The following is an 18,921-nucleotide window of genomic DNA, read 5'->3' as shown; positions in this document are numbered from 1 at the left end:
AAAATAGTTAAGCAAGTACTGAAAATGATGTGATATATGGGCTATAATGAGAACAAAAAAGGGGGTCGGGGAAAGTGGCATGCAGGTTGGAGCAAAAGTTGCTGTTCTTTGGATCTCAGACGCCAAAGAAAAAAAATTTTGCAGGTAAGAGAGTCAACGGAGCCTGTGACGCTAAGAAGCCTTGGTAGGGGGATCCCTGGGTGGCGCAGCGGTTTGGCGCCTGCCTTTGGCCCAGGGCGCGATCCTGGAGGCCCGGGATCGAATCCCACGTCGGGCTCCCGGTGCATGGAGCCTGCTTGTGTCTCTGCCTCTCTCTCTCTCTCTCTCTCTCTGTGACTATCATAAATAAATAAAAAATAATAATAAAAGTTTAAAAAAAAAAAAAAAGAAGCCTTGGTAGGGCCTGCCCAGGCCCACCTTCGTGGACACAAATGGAAAGCCCCTGAGCTCTACACTACAGATGCCAGTAAAGGGAGTTTGGCCTGGCATTGGCCTAACTAGAATTTTGAGGCCTAGAACCCAGATGTGAGGGTTAGGTGAAGAATTTTTACTTTGTATGGTAGCAGATGATTCTGGGATGATATGACCAATATGTTGTGAAAGGTGACAGGCTCTCTGCTCCTGTGAGGTGTGTGGATATCTCATGATCTGCAGCTGGCAGGATCACCGACCCTAAGTACTCAGAGGAGGCTGAGGGGAGGCACAGCATCTCACCTGCGCTCTTCTCACTGCACATTCTTTGCACCTAGGTGTAGCATTTGCTGCTTCAGATACAGATCAATTTTAGAAGGTCCTTTAACCAAGTCCAAGACATAATTCAAGGTCTGGCCTAGCATGGAAGTCAAGACTGGAAAGTGTCCACTCTGTTTATCAACAAGGAGGTTATAGGTGGCTTTGACAGGAGCAGTTTCAGACAAGTGGCAGCAGCCAGAGTGGAGTGGGAGGTGAGAAGGTAGTAACTATTCTTTTTTTTTTTTTTTTAAGACTTTATTTATTTATTTATTTATTTATTTATTTATTTATTTATTTATTCATGAGAGACACAGAGAGATAAAGAGAGAGAGGCAGAGACACAGGCAGGGGGAGAAGCAGGCTCCATGCAGGAGCCCGATGTGGGACTCAATCCCAGGTCCTCAGGATCAGGCCCTGGGCTGAAGGCAGCACTAAACCGCTGAGCCACCCAGGCTGCCCAGTAACTATTCTTTTAAGGCATCTGGCTGTCAAGGGGAGCAGAGGAAGGAGGCAGAGGCTAGAAGGAAATGCGGGGTTAAGGGAGGATTTTTGAAGGTAGGGATTTAAATGATGATGAGAAAGAGCTGATACAGAGTGAGCAGCTGAAGAGTAAAGAGAGGTGGGATTATGAATTAAGTGAAGCCCCCGAGAAGTTGGGAGATACAGTGGTCAACCATTCTGATTAGGCCAGCTGGGGCTCTGAGGGGTTTACCAGAATATAGGACTTTCAATTTGAAAACCAGGAAGTCTTGCGCAAATAAGGACAGATTTGGCCATCCTGGTGGGAGGGCTTTGGATGCAGAGCACAGTGGCAGGCTGAGCCCTGGAAGCAGGAACAGCATTTCCATGGAGGCAAAAAGGAGTAGGAGAGGAGAGGACCAGATGCAGAAAAGTTTGTGGATTTTACCATAGAGGTTGGTGGGAGGTAGGACATATAATCACCAATTGGCTGGTTAGCTTTCACATTCCACCTCCTGCCTCTGCTGCCAAACCTGGCACATGATAGGTACTCAATAAAGCTGGCTGAAGGAATTAGTGAGTGGATGAGACCCGAGGTAGGTGTCACAGGTTGGGTACTCTGCGGAGCAGACTGTGAGGTGAAGATCGGTGTGCAGGAAGTTTACTCGGGTTTGCTCTTGGAACAAACACATGTAGAAGAGAAAGAAAGGGAAGCAGGACTGGGCAGAGAGGGACATTGAGCTGGGAGCTCTGAAGCTGGGAAGAGTCTTCTGAGTTCTCCTGAGTATAAAGGCTCTGATAAGGGACTAGGCCTTTAAACCTCCATGTTGATCTGTCTGTAAACAGGCTGCCTTGAGAAGTGGCCAGGACACTGGGGGAAGCAGCTCCCATCAGCAGAGGCCATCCCTGAAGGGGGCTGCTAGCTGAGAGCCACTTGGTAGCAGCTCCTTGCAGCTGGGGAATAGAGCTTTCCTTCTTGAGAGAGACCTGGGCAGTGTATCACAGCGTCCATCACCAGGAGGTAGTTTAGAAGTGTGACAGATGTTTGAATCGCTGCTATTATGGTAGAACGGTTATGTGGCAGGCACAGTGTTATGTACTGAGTCAGGCATTGTTATGTGGATGATGCTCTCAGTATGGCCTTGGAGACCAGCAGATGACCGCTGGGGGAGTTCAGGAAGCCTTCATGGAAGAGCAGGCAAAGAGCTGGGCTTTGAATAATGAGCAGGTGTTCTGCATGCAGTGGAAGTAGCCTCGAGCCTAGCCAATCTATCCTTGGCTCGGGGCAGGCAGGAGAGGTCTGTCACTTGCCTGGCCTATGCAGTTGTCCTGATGCAGGCTGGGGTCCTCACTCAGGGAGCAAAGGGGCCTGTGTCCTGGGGGCCTGGGAAGGAACCCTAAAATTTGCCCTTCACCATCTGGGGAAAGGCAGGAGCCCTGCCCCTGCACAAGCTGGCCAGGCAGCAAACATTGTGGGATGGGGTGCCAGGTGACCTCGTTGGGGAGACTGCTCTGGCTGGGAGGGAGTGAGATTCAGCCCTTCTCCTACTCCAGAGAATGGCGAGTCAAGAGGGCTGTTCCGGGAAAGGGTAAGCCATGTGATCTTGCATGAATTAATTCACCCTCTGTGCCTCAGTTTTCTTGTCCCAAAAAATGGGTATGATAATGGTAACTACCTTGTGGGGTCATTGTGAGGCTTAAATGAATGAATGCATTCCAAGTTCTTAGAATAGTACATAAGCTGTTCTTATAACTTAGGAGCTGATACAGCGATGAGGGTGTATGTCGTTCCTCTAGCTCCATTATTTCCCAAGCCTTTGGATGAGAGAAGAGAAAACTCTCAGCTCCTTGGGTTCTACCCCCACCAACTCCATCCCCAAGAGGACAGCTTCAGCAATGACTGGAGGAGGGGTTGCTGGGGAGGGAGACAGGGCTGAGATTTCAGAGGAACAGACACTTGTAAAACCTTTCCAAACATTATGTAAGTAATTGTAAGCCTCCACTCAGCCCAGCTCCCTCAGAGTAACCCTTCCTGACTGTTTGGGAAGCCTCCCCTGCCCCTCCAATAGCGCTGTGTCCAGGATGTCTCTGATTCCTGTGCTATCTCGAATCTCTAGATGGTTTCTTAGGCATCTCTGGAATCACACCAAGCTAGGGCCTGACCCATTGAAGATGGTTATTAGTTAGTAATTTTGAGACAAGCAGAGCAAGGAGAGGCAGTGGATCACAGCCTCAGGGTATCCTGTGCTTTCATCCCAAGTTGGAAGCCATAGAACAGAAGACTGGGGGAGTCCACACTGGACCTGGGGGCACTCAGGGTACCCATTCTCAACACTTAGCTCCAGATCTTGGGTACCCCAAACCGACCCCTTCCCTAAGGCCCCACACTCACTTTGGGGTTACAGAGTGAGTGAACAACCCAGGAATCTTCATCTTCTCCCATGACCATCGTTACCATCCCCAGGCTTTGTTTCTTTCTTTCTTTTTTTTTTAAACATTTATTTATTCATGAGAGACACACACAGAGAGAGAGAGAGAGGCAGAGACATAGGCAGAGGGAGAAGCAGGCTCCTTGAAGGGAGCCCGATTTGGGACTTGATCCCGGGACCCTGGGATCACGACCTGAGCCAAAGACAGATGCTCAACCACTGAGCCACCCAGGCATCAAGTGCAACCAAAAGATGTTTAAATCATGGGGCTCAGGGACAGGTGTTGTAATGCTAATAATGCATTTGCACTTTGCTTTATAACTTATGAAACAGGGTAGCCCAGGGGGCTCAGCGGTTTAGTGCCGCCTGCAGCCCAGGGTGTGATCCTGGAGATCCGGGATCAAGTCCCACGTCGGGCTCCCTGCATGGAGCCTGCTTCTCCCTCTGCCTATGTATCTGCCTCTCTCTCTCTCTCTAAATGAATAAATAAATCTTTAAAAAAAAATAACTTATGAAACAGGGCAGCCCGGGTGGCTCAGCGGTTTAGCGCCACCTTCAGCCCAGGGCGTGATCCTGGAAACCTGGGATCGAGTCCCAAGTCGGGCTTCCTGCATGGAGCCTGCTTCTCCCTCTGCCTGTGTCTCTGCCTTTCTGTGTCTTTCATGAATAAATAAATAAAATCTTTAAAAAAAACTTACGAAACAGATACTTTATTATTATTATTACTTTAAGGATTTTATTTATTTGAGATAGAAAGAGTGAGAGAGGGAGCATGAGTAGAGGGCAAAGGGAGAGGGAGAAGCAGACTCCCTGCTGAGCGGGGAGCCCAATGTGGGGCTTGATGACAGGATTCTGAGATCATGACCTGAGCTGAAGGCAGATGCTTAACTGACTGAGACACCCAGATGCCCCATGAAACAGATTCTTTGCACTGCCTCATGACAGCCCTTCAAGTAGATACTTTATTGGCCCCATTTTATTTTTTTTTTAAGATTTTATTTATTTATTCATGAGAGACACACAGAGAGAGGCAGAGACACAGGCAGAAGGAGAAGCAGGCTCCCTGCGGAAAGCCCGACGTGGGACTCGATCCCGGGTCTCCAGGATCACGCCCGAGCTGAAGGCAGGCAACCAACCCCTGAGCCACCCAGGCGTCCCGGCCCCATTTTATAGATGGAGAAACTGAGGCTCAGAAAGGTCATATGTCTTTTCTTGAAACACTGAGCATGGCCAGGACTTGATCCCACTTCCGTCTCTACTTGTTGCGTGTCTACTGGGTTCTGCTGTCTCTGGTTCTAGTTGTGCTCTGAACCAACTGTGGCAATCGTGGCTCCCTCTCAGGGTCTAAGTTTTCCCGGCTGCGTAATAGGAGTACCTGTTCGGTGGTTTTGCTTCCCAGGTGGAACAAATGGGAGCATAATGAAAGCATGAGGGATAGCCTCTCCTTTCGCCCTCCAGCCTCCCCTTTCTCCCTTCAGCTCCCCCCAACCTCTCAGTAACCCTACCACTCCTTCCCAGTTCCCAACATGTGTAGACTTTTCACTTCCACTTTATTATCACTTCATTTGTAGGATTTTAAGGTTTGTTACCTAGAAGGGAGCGGAGAGCTCACACCTCCAGTTCCGCTTTTCAAATATACCTCCATTGCTTGTGAAAATAACCTTATTAACAGCATCTAACCTGCTGCAGCTTATGGGGGCACTCAGATAAATAAATGCAGAAGGAACCAGGGCAGGGGAAACAGCACAGCTAGCTAGGATAGCGCAGCCTCTGTGCCCCTGGGATTTTCTTCTAGCCCTTGGGGTCCTGTTGGGGTCAACAGAGCGCAGGTGAGTCCTCAGTAGCCTGGAGCAATCGGCTGCATTCTCTGGGCCCTTGCCTCCTGCCTCCTCCTCTGGTGTTCAGAGATCCTCCGGGAAACAGCTCCCATGCCTCCACAGCTCCCCTGTCTCCTGGATGCTTGTCCAGGATTGATTCTCCGGGCAGCAACCCCTCCGAGCAGTAAATGGAATATCGGTTACCAGGAGTGAGGCGGGAGGCAATTAACCCCCAGACCTCGCCGTGGCAGATGTGTTTGTAGCAAGCTGAAGCGGCGAGCTGAGCGCACCTGCCTGGCCGTCCTGCAAAGTCATCCAATTAGGACAGTCCCCAGCGGTGGGATCCTGCTGTCCCCTCTGGTGCCCATGACCCCAGAAAGCAGGGCAGCCCTAGCTCCTAGGGCTAGCAGCTGCCTGGGCACAGGATGGCCTACTGTTCCTTGTGTGGGTGAGCTCCAGGGGCACCTCCATCCTAACACCCCCCTGGCAGGGACATTATTCGTTAATTAATCACACATCTTTCTAAAGGGGAGGCAGTATGGGGAGCTTTCTTCCTTCCTTCCTCCAGAGTGGGACCTCCATTCTGCCTGTCTGGCCTCCTTTCTACCACCCAGCTAGTCCTGCCCCCCCTAGAATGTTCTTGTGCCAGAAAGTTCTTAACTGAGGAGGAGGAGAGACACATGCCCTGCTTTCAGGGAGCCCCCCAGTCTGAAGGGAGACACAGCTTCTGCTTTCACAGATCCCCTAGTTGGATGAGGAGTCAGAGTCTGTCCTTTGGGGAACCCCCAGTCCCAGGGGCTGGTCTTAGAATGCCCTAGTTTAATAGAAAAGACAGTATCTACCCTCAGAGCCACTGAGAGGAGAGCCACAATCTCTGCATCTAGGACACCACCCCCCCCTTCCTGGTTTCAGTGGAGATACACACCTTACCCTCAGCTTACTTAAAACACTCTCTTTGAGGATCACCAGTCTGATGGAGGACACAGAGATCTTGCCTTCAGGAAGCTTCCCATTCTGATGGTGGAGACACAGTCCTTGCCCTCAGGTATTCCAAGTCTGAGGGGAAAAAATAGACTTTGCCCTTGGGGATCCCCTGTCTGATGGGGGAGACACTTTCCAAACAGTCCCCATGCTCCCTGCCCTCCCGCACCACCACCACAGCTGGGATGCTGCCTGAGTGACTTTAGAATGCACTTGGTACCCTGCAAAAGAAAAAAAGTCCTTGGCTTCAGTCCAGTCCTAGTTATGCCACACACTTACTGCATGACCATGGGCAAGTCACGAATTTTCTTTGGACTATGATTTCTTCATCTGCAAAATGGAGATATTAGGCCCATCTTTCAAAACGACATGAGGATTGTCTGGTCACCAGAAATAAAAGCAAACAAGCCAGCCAGGCACTCCCTACAGAAATGATTAACATGCTTTTTATTGTAGCAGAGGTCCCAGCCCAGTCCCTGTGGCCTCTGGGGAGGGGTAGGGAGCCCCCCAGGTATGTGGCTGGGTAATTCCAGGCCAATGTGGCCATTAAAGAATCACAGGGGGCTGTGGGTGGCACCGAGGGCAAGGGGAAGCGCCTTCTAATCTAATCACTTTTCCTGAGGAAACTCTCATTCCAACCAGACCTGCCAGGGGTTTTATTGGGTTTGTGGGGACCCGCGGATTTCAATCTCCAGACCCCACAGGGAAGGAACAAGCATTAAGCTAATTTTATTAAATGGCCACAGCTGGCAGTAGGGGGAAGTAGGGGAGAGAAGGGAGGATAAAGAAAGTCATTCAAGGCTGCCAGCCATGACAAGGGTCCATACATGGGGCCTGACTGGGAAGGAGGCCACCCCTCCTTCCGGTCTCTCCAGCTGAGCTGGCTGGGGGAGGGGAGGCCAGGTGGGACTCTTGCTCAATATAGAGCATTGGGTCTCTCCAACAGGCTCACCCCATGGCTGCAGCCCAGTGCAGATGCTTATACGTCCATCAAGACTCTGCAGGGCAGGGGTGGGGGTGGAAGGGCTGTGCATAGCAGGGACAGAGCTGCCTCAAAGCCATTCTTCCTCCATTCTGCTTTGGAGATCCCAAATCTCTATGAAATATAGCATACTAGCTAAGAGCAGGGTCTCTGGTGCAAATACTGATGTTTGCCTTTTCCTAGCTCTGTGACCCTGGCAAGTTATTAACCTCTCTGAATCTATTTCCCCAACTGAAATGGATAAAATAACAGTACCCGTGTTACAGGGCATTCAAGCATTTCCTGCCAGTCTACCCCACCCCACCCACGTATGTATGAGATAGTATTTAAAAAGTTCTCATGTGGTACCTGACGCAGAGTGGGTGCTCTCTAAATATTAGCTTTTGTGTTTTTTAAAAAAGATTTATGTATTTATTTGAGAGACAGAGTGTGTGTGTGAGAGTATGCATGCACAAGCAAGAGTGAGGGTGCAGGGAGAGAATCCCAAGCAGCCTCCACACCCAGGGCCCAATGTGGGGCTGGATCTCAGGACCCCGAGATCATGACCTGAGCTAAAACCAAGAGTTGGATGCTTAACTGTGTCCCCAGGCACCCCTGAATATTAGCTATTTTATTTAGGAATGCCCTAACTGCAAATGTCAGGGTCCCAGTTGCAGGAGATAAGGGAGGCAGGGGCAAGACAAGGAGACTCAGGGTGTTGTTTTCAAGGAGCCGGGCTTCTTGGATTCAAGTGCAATCACAGAACTTAGTGACTGTGTCGCATGAAGAAAGATATTTCATCTCCCTGGAAGAACAAAATCTACTCACCCAGACTCTCAGGGCTTTTGGGAGGCTTGAGTGAGATGCCATACCTGGAAGTGTTGTGCAAACTTTCAGTGACATTATAAATAATAAAAGCTGTGTTTATTGGACATGTACACGATACCTCTTGAATCCTCAGTCAACCAAGGTAGGACTTGTCACCTAACATTTTATAGATGAGAAAACTGAGGCCCAGAAGTGAAGCGCTTGGGCCAAAGTCAACCAGCTTTTAGTGCCAAATACGTTCCTGTCATTGCTGTCACTAACCCAGAGCTGGAAGACGAGTGACTTGCCCAAGATCACACACAGTGGTACCAAATTGAGAACCTGGGTGTCGCAGTTTAAACCTTGCTGATGCCACCTTCAAGGACAGACAAATGGAACATTTCCACCCTGGAAGATGATGATGCAACTGGGCTGCTTCCCATTTCTGCTCTTGGGCTGTGGTGAGCATTGGGCCCCTTGGACCACCTCCTCCCAGAGCAGCTCTGATTCTGGCACCTGCCTGCTCCCAGATCCACCGGAAACTTCCAGCAGACCCCTTTCCTTTCTGGAAGAAGGCAGGGTTCACCGTCCCCTCCTGCAACTCCTCTCCAGGGCACAGACCCAAAGCGAGCCGGGTGGAAGTGTTTTTATTAGAGCTTTGGTCAGACGGGGCGCAGCCGGGTCGGGCTCGGGCTTTAGCAGGTGCTTGGACGCTATCCAGCCCCAACCCACCCCTCTCCCAGGAAGCGCCACCCTGGAGCAGGAGGGCAGCGCATCCGAGCATGGGCAGGGTCCTCGCTGAGACCTGTCCCCAGTCTGGGGCGGGCTGGCGAGCAGGGTGAGCAATAAACAGTCCTATTGTACAAATATACAGCGCGGACGGGGGCGGGGGCGGCGGACCCCGCCTCCCGGGGGCCGGGACGGGGCGCTCTGCACCCGGCTCTGCAGCGAGCGGGCAGGAGAGCCTAGCCTGCGGCCCGGGCGGTGGCGAGGGCGGGCCAGGGGCGTCATAGCCGGGGAGGGCCCGCAGACAGGGCTGGGGAGCCGGGGGCTGGGTTGTCCTCAGCCCGCCCAGAGGGGAGTCCCGGGGTGGGGGGTGGAGGAGGGTGTAGATAAGGGATGGAGGGGGACGCGGGGAGCTCAATCGGAGTAGATGATGAAGCCGGAGAATGTGCTGTATTTGTTGCTGTTGCCGCCGTGCGCTTTGCCTCCGTCGAGCTTGATAAAGACCTCATCACCCGCGTCCAGGTGCAGGATCACACTGTTGCTGGCATAGTCATAGTTCTGGTCTGCGTCCTGGGCTATGGCGCTGGCCCGCACCTGCGGGGGGAGGGGGGGCGGGGGGGGGGGATGAGGGGGTGGAGGAGTAGGGGTGGTGTGTGTGAGAGGGTAGCGGGGAGGGAGGGAGAAAAGTAGGGTTGGGGAGGGAGGGGGACTGTCAGAGGTAAGGCAGCCACATGGGGAGGATCTTGGAGGCCCTAAAAGCCCCGCCTTCAGCTCTCAGCCAGCTTCTCTCTGGTCATCCCCCCCCCCCCCTTTCCAATCATAACTGTGTATTTGGGGACCTGGTTATAGAGGAGCCCTGGATTTCTAGGGCAGGTGTAATCTGGTTCTGAATTAGGAATCAAGGTGGAGCTGGCCTCCTTAACTCCTTTAGGTCTTACCGGCTGGCCTGCTGAAGACCTCAACAATGTCCCTGAGATGTCCCAGCCTGGAGCTCCCTCTTTGCAAAGAGGAATTCTCTGGAAAACCAGAGGATGGGGGGGCCATACCTTATCTCCTTATCATTCCTTCCTCTTTGCTTTAATTGTAACAACAATGCCTTATATTTCAGCCATACCTACCTGTTCTTACATCAGTGGATGGACACAAGGGTGCACCTTGGTTCCACGGGTCAAGTGGCTAGACTAATGCCAGACTGCTACTAGGCAACCACCCTAGTACTAGAACCCAATCTTTAAACTCCTTGTCTGTACTTCATTCTGGAGTCTTTCACACTGGAGTAGTGAGATGGAAGGTCTGGTAATTATTTCCCCTCCCAAGGCTCAGATTGAGACTGCAACTGGCCTCCAAAGAGCTGTCAGTTATACCTGTGATTCTTACCCCACCCAAAGGGGACTTCTGGCTCCTCCTATGTCACCCCAGGGTGGTAGAAAGGAAGTAGGTGGGAAGAAGAGAATCCAGGCTTTACATCTTTCTGTGATCCTCAGGCGGATGTGATATCTTTGCTGGCCCTTGTTTTGATGGGAGAAGGGAGGGATGGGCAGGATGATGAAGCAAGAGAGCACCAGCATTTAGGTGTGAAGCCTGCTGTCACTTTTGGGGGCTCTGACTATAATCATAAGATATTGAGGGGGTTGGTGGTGGACAAATGCCCTCCAGGAATTCCTCCCCAACAACTGAGGCAACACAAGGCATCATGAGCCAGAGGATCTGGGGCCTCTCGAGGATAGCCTGGGTGGAGAATGGGAAGAGAGGGACCATCTCCAAGGTGTTGAGAGGAGGCTGCATTGAGGGGGTTCTCCCAGCTGGGCTCCCATAACAGCCCCTCTCCATCCTTCCCCTTCCCCGAAGGTAGCTCTCCCAAGGGCTGACAGTCTGGGCTGGACCAAGTCAAATTAGGGGAAGGGCCCATTCTCCTTGTTGGGGCGGGAGGAGGAGGTTGCAGGTCAGCTGTGCCAAAGCTGCTGACTCAGCAGCAATGCTGCAATAGGAGGACCCAACACATTTGCATGCTGTCTGTTAGGTAAAGTCCAGATCCTTCCAGCCCCTTGTCTGCCCTCAACCTCTTTCTTCCTCAACCAAGGAAGGAACAGTTTGGGCACACTTAGCTGGGAAAACTCACAGTTCAGCTAAAGGTAGAGAAAATCAAATGAGAGGAAGAGGCTGTCTGTCAAGAAGCTCAGTTTCTCTGTTTAGAAAATGGATGAGAAGATCCTGCCTTACCACTGCAACCTTTATAAAAGCCTTTTGATGGTGAAGAAAAAAAAAATTTTAATCTTGATGGGGCTTTGTGCTACTAGGCAAGCGCTCAAAGCAAGCAGCCAACTTCTGTATTGTTCCCTGGGCCCTAATCCTCATAGTATTTATTATTACGCATGCATTTCATTATCTTTGCTAATAAATTACTACTAATAACAATTATTTTTATTACCCAGATTAATTTAGCCTTAACTCATTAAAACAGTGTGCTTCTTAATAGCCAAATCCATTAGAATACAGTCATCTGTCATCAGGAATCTCCTGGTGATGTGACAGGCATCAGAACTGTTATGCTTATGTTTATTATTTATTCATCACCATGATTGTTGCTGTGATTATCCTAATTATCCATGGAGGCAGGGAGAATTTATGCCCTTCCATCCTTAGACGGTGGGGAATCTAGGAGTGGAACCCAGGGGTCCTGATTCTCTGCCCGAGACTGGAAACTGTTGAGACATCTAACTCCTCCTGGGGGCCAAGGGGAAATTTGGGGAATTGAGGTTGCCATGGAAGCAAGAAAGCAAGTCTGAGACTTGTCACGAGGGGGCGCTGTGGAATCACTTCCTAGAGTGCTGCTAGAAGGGAAACTGAGGCAGTGATCTGACCAGGGCCCTGGTTGGAGGAGGGGGGACAACCCAGGAAACATGCCCCTGCCCCCTGATCAATGCTAGAGTGTTGGATGTGCAGGAGTGGCTCCCCCAGGCAGCCAGCTTGGCCCACAGGGCATACTTGTGCTGTCCCACATTTATTGGGTCCCTGCTGTGCTAGGCACTATGCTCTGTGCCCGGAAAGATATTCGAGGCTAGAAAAGGGCAGCAGGAGCCCCTCTCCCTCTGTCAGGTATCAGGCTGAGCTCCAGTGAGGAGCTCTACATGAGAGTCCTCAATGTATATGCTACTCCACCTCTCACCTCATTCAGGCCCTGTTGACTGAGCCCTTCCCCATTTGTAATATTCACCTTTCCAAAGTTCCTGCCCTGGACAACTGGGACCCTGGTCAAGGACTCTGGCCCATTCCCACACAGCCTCCTCTCTCCCGGCCCAGTTTATGAATTTCATGTCTTTCCTGATCCATCCGAACTGGGTACTCCCAGGGCAGCTGCAGGGAGCTTACCTCACTCAGGGCACCACCCCCAACCTACAGCCCCTTCCTCAGGCTCCTCAGATCTCCATGTCCTCATGAGCAAGGCTTGGTGCCACCAGGTTGGGCCTCAGGCATCGATGGGGGGGTGCTCCACACCAGGCAGGAAGGTAGTGACTCCCGCTCCCCGTCTTGTCCAGGGAAAGGCCAAGGAATAGTGTCAGCTCTGCCTTCCTGAGGAAATTCTGGAAGCCTTTCTGCAGGCAAGAAGCCAGGAAGGAAAAGCACAGAGCCCAACACTGCCACTGGTCTTGAAGGCACGGGAGGCAGAAGCCCCTTGGTTCTGTTCATGTACATTGCCCAGGACCATCATTCTTTCTCTGCTCACTTGAATGTCCCCTTCTACCTCTAAGCCATCCTTTTCTACCATTGATCTTTTTATTTTCTCACTAGCCATGTCTGGGGACTAGACATGGGGGCTGACCCAGGTTCGCCATCCTTTCCCTTGACCAGGTTGGTCTGGGTTGGGGCAGGCCCCACTGGATCATTCCCTCCAGCTAACACATTTGGGGACCAGAGTTGCCATCTGGGCTCCCAGTCCTCCTCTGACACACAAATCGCTGGGGTATATTATGTGGTTACTACTCTCTCTCCTGCACAGACCACAAGGTCCCAGAGAGCAGGTGGATCAAACCCCACTACCTGGCTCCAAACCTGACTCCTAGTAAGGCTTCAAAATGGATATGTGGGATGACTTGTGAGATTTAATGAGTCTTGAGCAATCCTGATCATGTCACAAAGGATGTAGGGGAGAGGAGTGTAGGCCCCACTGTTTTGTTGGGGGGGAATGGTCTGAGTCACTGTTAAAAATGCTGGGTCTTGAAACCCTTCGTTAAAGCCACCTCCTTTTTTCTACTAGCCTGTGGTCCCACCTCCAGCAAGTACCTCCTCAGCAGGCTCTGCTGAAGAGGAAAGAAGAGGCTTTGAGATGGTTTCACCTCCCAGTGACTGAAGCAAGTGCCCCTTGCCCAAGCACACATCACCTTTGGGGTCACATTGTGCCTCATCTCTGAGGCCCTGCTGCAACCACCTGAGGTGGCGCCAGGTCTAGGGCCCACTGGTGGTCTGGTGACCAGCTCCCTATCCAGGCAAAATGGGCCCCGAACCCCGTGAAGGCTCAGCTCGGGGCCAGCCCAAACTTTCTTTGGGAAAGGAAGAGATTCCATTGATGAAGGTGACATTGCTGCATCCCTTATTGGTGATTAATAAGGAGAATCGTGGGGCTGTCTGCAGAATGAGCCCTCCCTGGATACTGAGGCCTCCCTTTTGGTCAGGAACCAAGGACAAAGAGGAGAGATGCGGGAAGCCTGACAAACACCAGTAGGAGAGAGACACTCAAGGAATAGAGAGGGGTGTTAAGCCCAGGGGACAGAGGCCAGAAACCCAGGAGAGCTGGGTAGGACCGGTAGACACAGGAGAGAGATGAGGAAAAGAGAGAGTAGGAAAAAGAGGCAGGCAGGAGAGAAAGAAGAGGGGGTAGACTTACAAGTGCCTGGTAGTATTCGTGCTGACTCCCATGCCTGTCCTCTCCCCCACCCCCCAAGCCAGGTTCTACCTCAGGGTAGTACTGCAGTGGGAAGGCTTCCAACAGGGTCTTGGGTCCCAGTTGCAGGAGATTCCTTTCCAACTCCCACCATCCTAGCTTTAGTTTGGACCCTTGCTGGTCTCTTTTTCCACTGGGATGCTCTGCCTCACTAGCCACCCCCCCAACCCCCGGGGAGGGGGGGGGGCTTGGCCACCATGGTCTGGGAGTACAGGAAAGGGAGGGGGTTTCAAAAGGGAAGGGAACTGGGCAAGACTGTCACCCTGTGGCAGAGTTAGGTCGATGTTGGCCCTGGGGCAGGAGTTTCAGAGAGAAAGCACCATGCACTACCCTCCCAGTACCACCAGCCTGGTGCCAGCTTCCGTCCCTGGGATGGGAATAGGGAATGCCCCAGGAATCAGGAGCAGCAGCTGCAAGATCAAGGGAGGGGGAGTTTCCATCTCTTTGCCCGGCCTCAGGAGGAAAAACTTTCCCCCGGAGGAGGCTTTCTTGCGCCTGTAGCTCTGACACTGTGGGAAGCCAAGCCACCGGGCTGCCCCGTGTTTTGCAAGGGTTTCAGATCTGCCCAGTGATCCCTTCTCAGGGACCGAGGATGTATTGCAGCTAAAGCTTTGCGCCCCTGGCTCCCTTTGCCTGTGTCCAAAACATCTCCTACAGCTTGCCTTCTAGGCTTGCGCGCTTAGCGGTGCGCCCGGACGCCCGCGGGCGCCAGAGGCTGCCTCTCCCCAGAGCCCGTCTTTGCCCTCCCCTAATCGCCCGCTGGTATCAACCACAATCCCAGCTCTCAGATATCGCTTCCCAAGGGCCAAGTCCCCAAGGACCAGTCCGCGCGCCTGGGAGCCCTGCGCTCTGATTATTTTGTATTATCTCCCGCATTCCCATGCCGCGCGCCGGTGCCCAGGAACCGAGGAGTTAGTGCCAAGCGGTCCACCGTCCCCGCGTGTGATGCCTAAGCGGGGCTGCTGTAGGTCTCCACCTGTGCCCGCCGGTCCCCATAGGTCCCGGGCTCCCTGGGTGCCCTGCCCCCAGGCCAGCCCCATGCCCCCGCCGGGCCCACCTGGCCGTTCTTGCAGAGGTCCGCCCACATACTGGTGCCGTCGCCGCCGCGCATGAGGACGTGGTAGGTGAAAAAGTAGGTGCCGGGAATGTTGCACGTAAACTTGCCGCTGGTCGCATCGTAATTGTTGCCTAGGTTGGTGACCACGTCGTCGAACTTGAGCACCTCGTAACCCTCGTGAGGGTTCTTGAGGCCGGCGTAGAAGGCCACGCGTGGCACCGTGGTGTAGGTGGCCGTGCTGATGGCGCCGCTGCCCCCCGCACCCGGTAGCCCGGGAGGGCCGGTCTTGCCTGGCTCACCCTTCTCCCCGGGTGGCCCCACAGGGCCCGGAGGACCTGGGTCCCCGGGGGGCCCCGGGGGGCCCGGCTTGCCTGTGCGGCCCGGTTTCCCCTGGGGGCCCTGCACCAGCGTGGAAGGCGGGGGCGCGCCGCTCTGCTCGCTCAGGGCGTCGCCGCCGTCGGGCCGAGCGCCGGCGCCGGGGCCCCGCGCGGGGTAGGGGTCGCATACCATGCGGCAGGTGCCCAGCATCTCATAGTGGCCGTCCGGGCCGCCCGAGCTCACCAGCACGGGGATGAGCACCACCAGCACCAGCAGCATCACCACGCCCGCAGCGGCCGCCAGCAGCGTTTTCCGGCCGGCGCGGAGCCTGGGGAGCGCCGGGCCGCCCGGCCGCGCCGTCGGGGCAATGGTGCCGGCGGGCGGGGGGCGCGGGCAGGGCGCCCGCGCTCAAGGGCGGTCCGGCGGGGCTGCGGGCATGGGGCCGGGCCCGGAGCGCCGCGCTGCGCTGGATGCGCCGCCGAGCCCAGCCGCCGGCTCCTGCCTCGCGCCTCCCTCCCGCTGCGCGGCCGGACTGAGAGCGGCGGCAGCCGCGTCCTGCCCGGCTCCTCCCGCCTCCTCGCGCTCGGGCCACCGCCCCCTCCGCCCCGCCCCGCCCCGCCAGCTCCCTGCCGCTCGGCGCCCGTGAGGGGTGGGGCCGTGGGCGGGGCCGGCACCTAATTGGGCCGCTGGAGGTAGGACTCCGCCCACCGAAGGGGCGGAGCCACGGAGATGAAGGCCGGAGCCGGGAGAGGAACCAGGAGACTGGGCGCTGGAGACTGACACTGGGAAATGGGGAGGATGCTTGAGTCTAAGAAACAGTAGAGTCTCCAATAGGGAAGGGGAGAATAGGGACCAAAGACCGAATGGAAGAGACGGCCACAGGGAGAGCTAGCGAGCGCCGAGGGAGGCAGAGAAGAGAGGCCTCGAGGGTTGGTTGCGAAGAAAACCGAGGAGGCTCTGGGGGCCATGGCACATAGGGGGCGGAGGCTGGGGTGGACAGTTCCCCAGCCTGCTGGGGATGGAGAGCAATTGAGGGGAGTGTGGAGTGGGGAGTATGGAATTGGGAGCAATGAGGGAAGAGAGTGAGAGGGACGAAGAGAGGAAAGCAAAAGGAAGATGGGGAAGGGGCCATTCTGCACAGGTCTTCACAGACCATTAGTCCAGGAGATATAGGGATCGTGTGCCTGTCAGGGTGTCCAGCGAAATCCCGAGTAACTGACGGCAGCTGCTCCTCCTCTTTTCTGGCTCCTGGCTGTTCCCTGGCCCCATCTTCCTTCAGGACGGGCAGGATCTTTTACCCATACCTCCTTGCCTCCCTGTTCCTCATCGAGCTCCAAGCCAGACAAGGCTGCTTTTTCCTGGGAGTGGGCTGGTCCTCCATTTTCCTCTGATCACTCCCCTTATTCCTGCGTTTAGACAAGAGAGAAATGGGGGCCCTAAGAAAGTGGGCATTCTGCCTTGTTTCTTCATTCTGACCAATACAAACAGTCCCTGGATGGTAGCTCCCTTTTCCAGCCTTCAGGAAGGGAAATTGGTCTCCCCCAGCCCCTCAGCAGCCCCCTAACTCTTCTCCCCATCAGGTTGCATGAGGCAGTCCTCTTCCTCAAGTGCAGTAAAGTGTTTAGGTTGCATAAGTGGAAATGTGTCTGCTTCCATCAAAATATTTGTCACATTATTTGAGGCCCCACTCATGCTGCTCCATTGCTCCTCCTTCATCCTCCTTTATCCAGCGCACCATGGAAGGCTCTGCCTCTGGAGGCCTCTGGCCCCTGCTAAAAGATGACCCATCAGCCTCTTTCTTTTCTCCTGAGAGGTCCCCTCCCACCTCACACTCTTCCCCTGCTGACTGGTCACAACTGTCCTTATGATTCTCTGGCTTTCTCTACCCTAGGATGAGACTGCTTACCCCTACCCAGAGCTGGGAGGAGGAAAGGGACACGAAAATATCAAATAAGGGGCTATGAGAGAGGACTTTCCAAGCCCTGATGGCAGAGCCCAGTTGGAGGGACCCCCAACCACCAAGGAGGGAGCTAAACCAATTCAATAAATAGCATTTACACTGGGCTTACTGTGTGCCAGGCCCTGTCTTGAATGCTTTACATACAAGATCACACTGGGTCTTTACATCAAGCCCTAGAGGTAAAAGTCATCACTTTTCTCATTTTACAGATGGAGAACTGAGGCTCTGGCAAGTGAAGAGATTTGACCAAAGTCACACAACTAATAAGAGGTAGAGTCGGGATTCAAACCCGCAGTCTGACTCCAGGCTCTTCCAACCCGGGTGGTTGGGTCTCTAGGTACTGTTCAATGTCCAAAGGGAGGAAAGTCCGGCAGGAGGGGGGCGCTAGGCGGTGCAGCTAGACCCCCAGGCTCAGGAAGAGTAGTCCTCAGCTGTCAATAGGCCTCCTGTCCCCTCACCTTGGTCTCCCCCAATTATGTCTCTTTGAAGAGCGACAGGACTGGTGACCCGAGGGACAAGGTGCGCGGTCTTTAGCGTGCGATTTGCACTGTCCCCCTCCGGCAGGTTCTCACGCAGGGGGGTCTCTCGTCTGCTGTGCACCCGCAGCCCTCCCAGCACCTGCCGGGAAAGCGCGGCGGCGCCCCAGGCCGAGGACCAGGCGGGAGCGCCCTCCCCCCACCCCCACCCCCGAGCTCTCACCGCCTCGTCCGAGGGCGCGCTCGGCGCTGCCAGGCGGCCTGCCCCCCGCCCCCCGAAAGAGCGCCCGCTCCCTGGCGCGGTGTGGCGTCTCTGTCAGCCCAGCCGGATTCTCCCCGCTTCGCTGGAGTGGAAAATAACGGCTTCAAACTTTGCAGAGAGGAGCTGGTGCCAGCACTTTAATTAACAGCCATCTTGGCCTGGGAGCCTGGGCCACCGCCTCCCGCCTCCCCCCGGGCTCGCCAGGCCCCGCCTCGGTCCCGCCCAGGTCCCCCGAGTGAGACGAACCCCCACCGCGGTGTCGGGGCACCCGTTTTCCTTAGGTGGGGACGTGAGGACGCGTCCGATTGGGGGCGGGCGCTGCCTGAAGGAGAGTCCCCCAGTTTACTGACTGAGGACCCCGAACCCTCCCACTCCTCCCACCCCAAATTCTCTAGAGCTTGGCTGTTGAGGATTCTAGAATTAGAGACCTGCTTAGGATAGTCTAACCTGCAGCACCTCAAGTGTTCTCCAGAAAAAGGGCTGTGAGAATTCAATGAGATATAATGGATGTAAAGCCCTGGGCTCAGTATCTGACCCTGGTTATGCACCCAGTAAATGGTGGCTAATATAATTATTGCACCCCCAGGTTAAGAATGCCCTTCCACCACCCTAGGCCTTGGGTTTCCTTCTCTTGCCTTCTTCCTACAGGTTGCAGTGTTTGGTGTAGGATAGGAAGACAGTGGCCTATGCTTCTAGGTTCAGAGACAAGACTTAGATGAGTGAAGAAGGACCCCTGGTGCTCTGGCATTCTGGCCTCTTCCTCAGCCACCTGCCCGCAGGGGGACAGGGGAACCCAGGTTTGCAGAAGGGGAAAGAGGTGAGCCTTGTTAGAAAAGAGGGAGAGCAGGACTCTCCCCCGCTGGGATGTTGCCATGCTGGGAGCTAAAGACCCAGCTTTGCTTTCCTTCCTGTGAGGGGGAGCCCCACCCCACTCCTACAGCCCCTATCATTTTAGGGGTGGGGGGGTACTGGGCATTATGGGTGTGCGTAAAGTGAG

The 18,921-nt window shown here is 54.2% G+C and overlaps 1 protein-coding gene across 2 annotated transcripts; it reads right to left on the bottom strand.

Moving 5' to 3' along the window:
• Window positions 1-9,188: 9,188 nt before the first annotated feature.
• C1QL1 (complement C1q like 1) lies at window positions 9,189-15,652 on the bottom strand. 2 transcript variants are annotated; one of them, XM_025986848.2, is made up of 3 exons: window positions 14,909-15,652; window positions 12,282-12,505; window positions 9,207-9,506 (listed from the first exon to the last, which is right to left on the bottom strand). In XM_025986848.2, the coding sequence occupies exons 1-2, from the start codon at window positions 15,503-15,505 to the stop codon at window positions 12,329-12,331; spliced, it is 774 nt and encodes a 257-aa protein (XP_025842633.2). In that variant the 5' UTR covers window positions 15,506-15,652; the 3' UTR covers window positions 9,207-9,506; window positions 12,282-12,328. The 2 variants fall into 2 exon arrangements, with proteins under 2 accessions (XP_025842632.2, XP_025842633.2); XM_025986847.2 differs by lacking the exon at window positions 12,282-12,505 and having other exon boundaries at window positions 9,189-9,506.
• Window positions 15,653-18,921: the final 3,269 nt, after the last annotated feature.

The sequence above is a fragment of the Vulpes vulpes genome, chromosome 2 (genome assembly GCF_048418805.1).
Source record: "Vulpes vulpes isolate BD-2025 chromosome 2, VulVul3, whole genome shotgun sequence".
In the NCBI taxonomy this organism is placed as follows: Eukaryota; Metazoa; Chordata; class Mammalia; order Carnivora; family Canidae; genus Vulpes; species Vulpes vulpes.
Note: the sequence above shows the minus strand (reverse complement) of the source record. Positions and strands in the feature narration are given on the sequence as shown.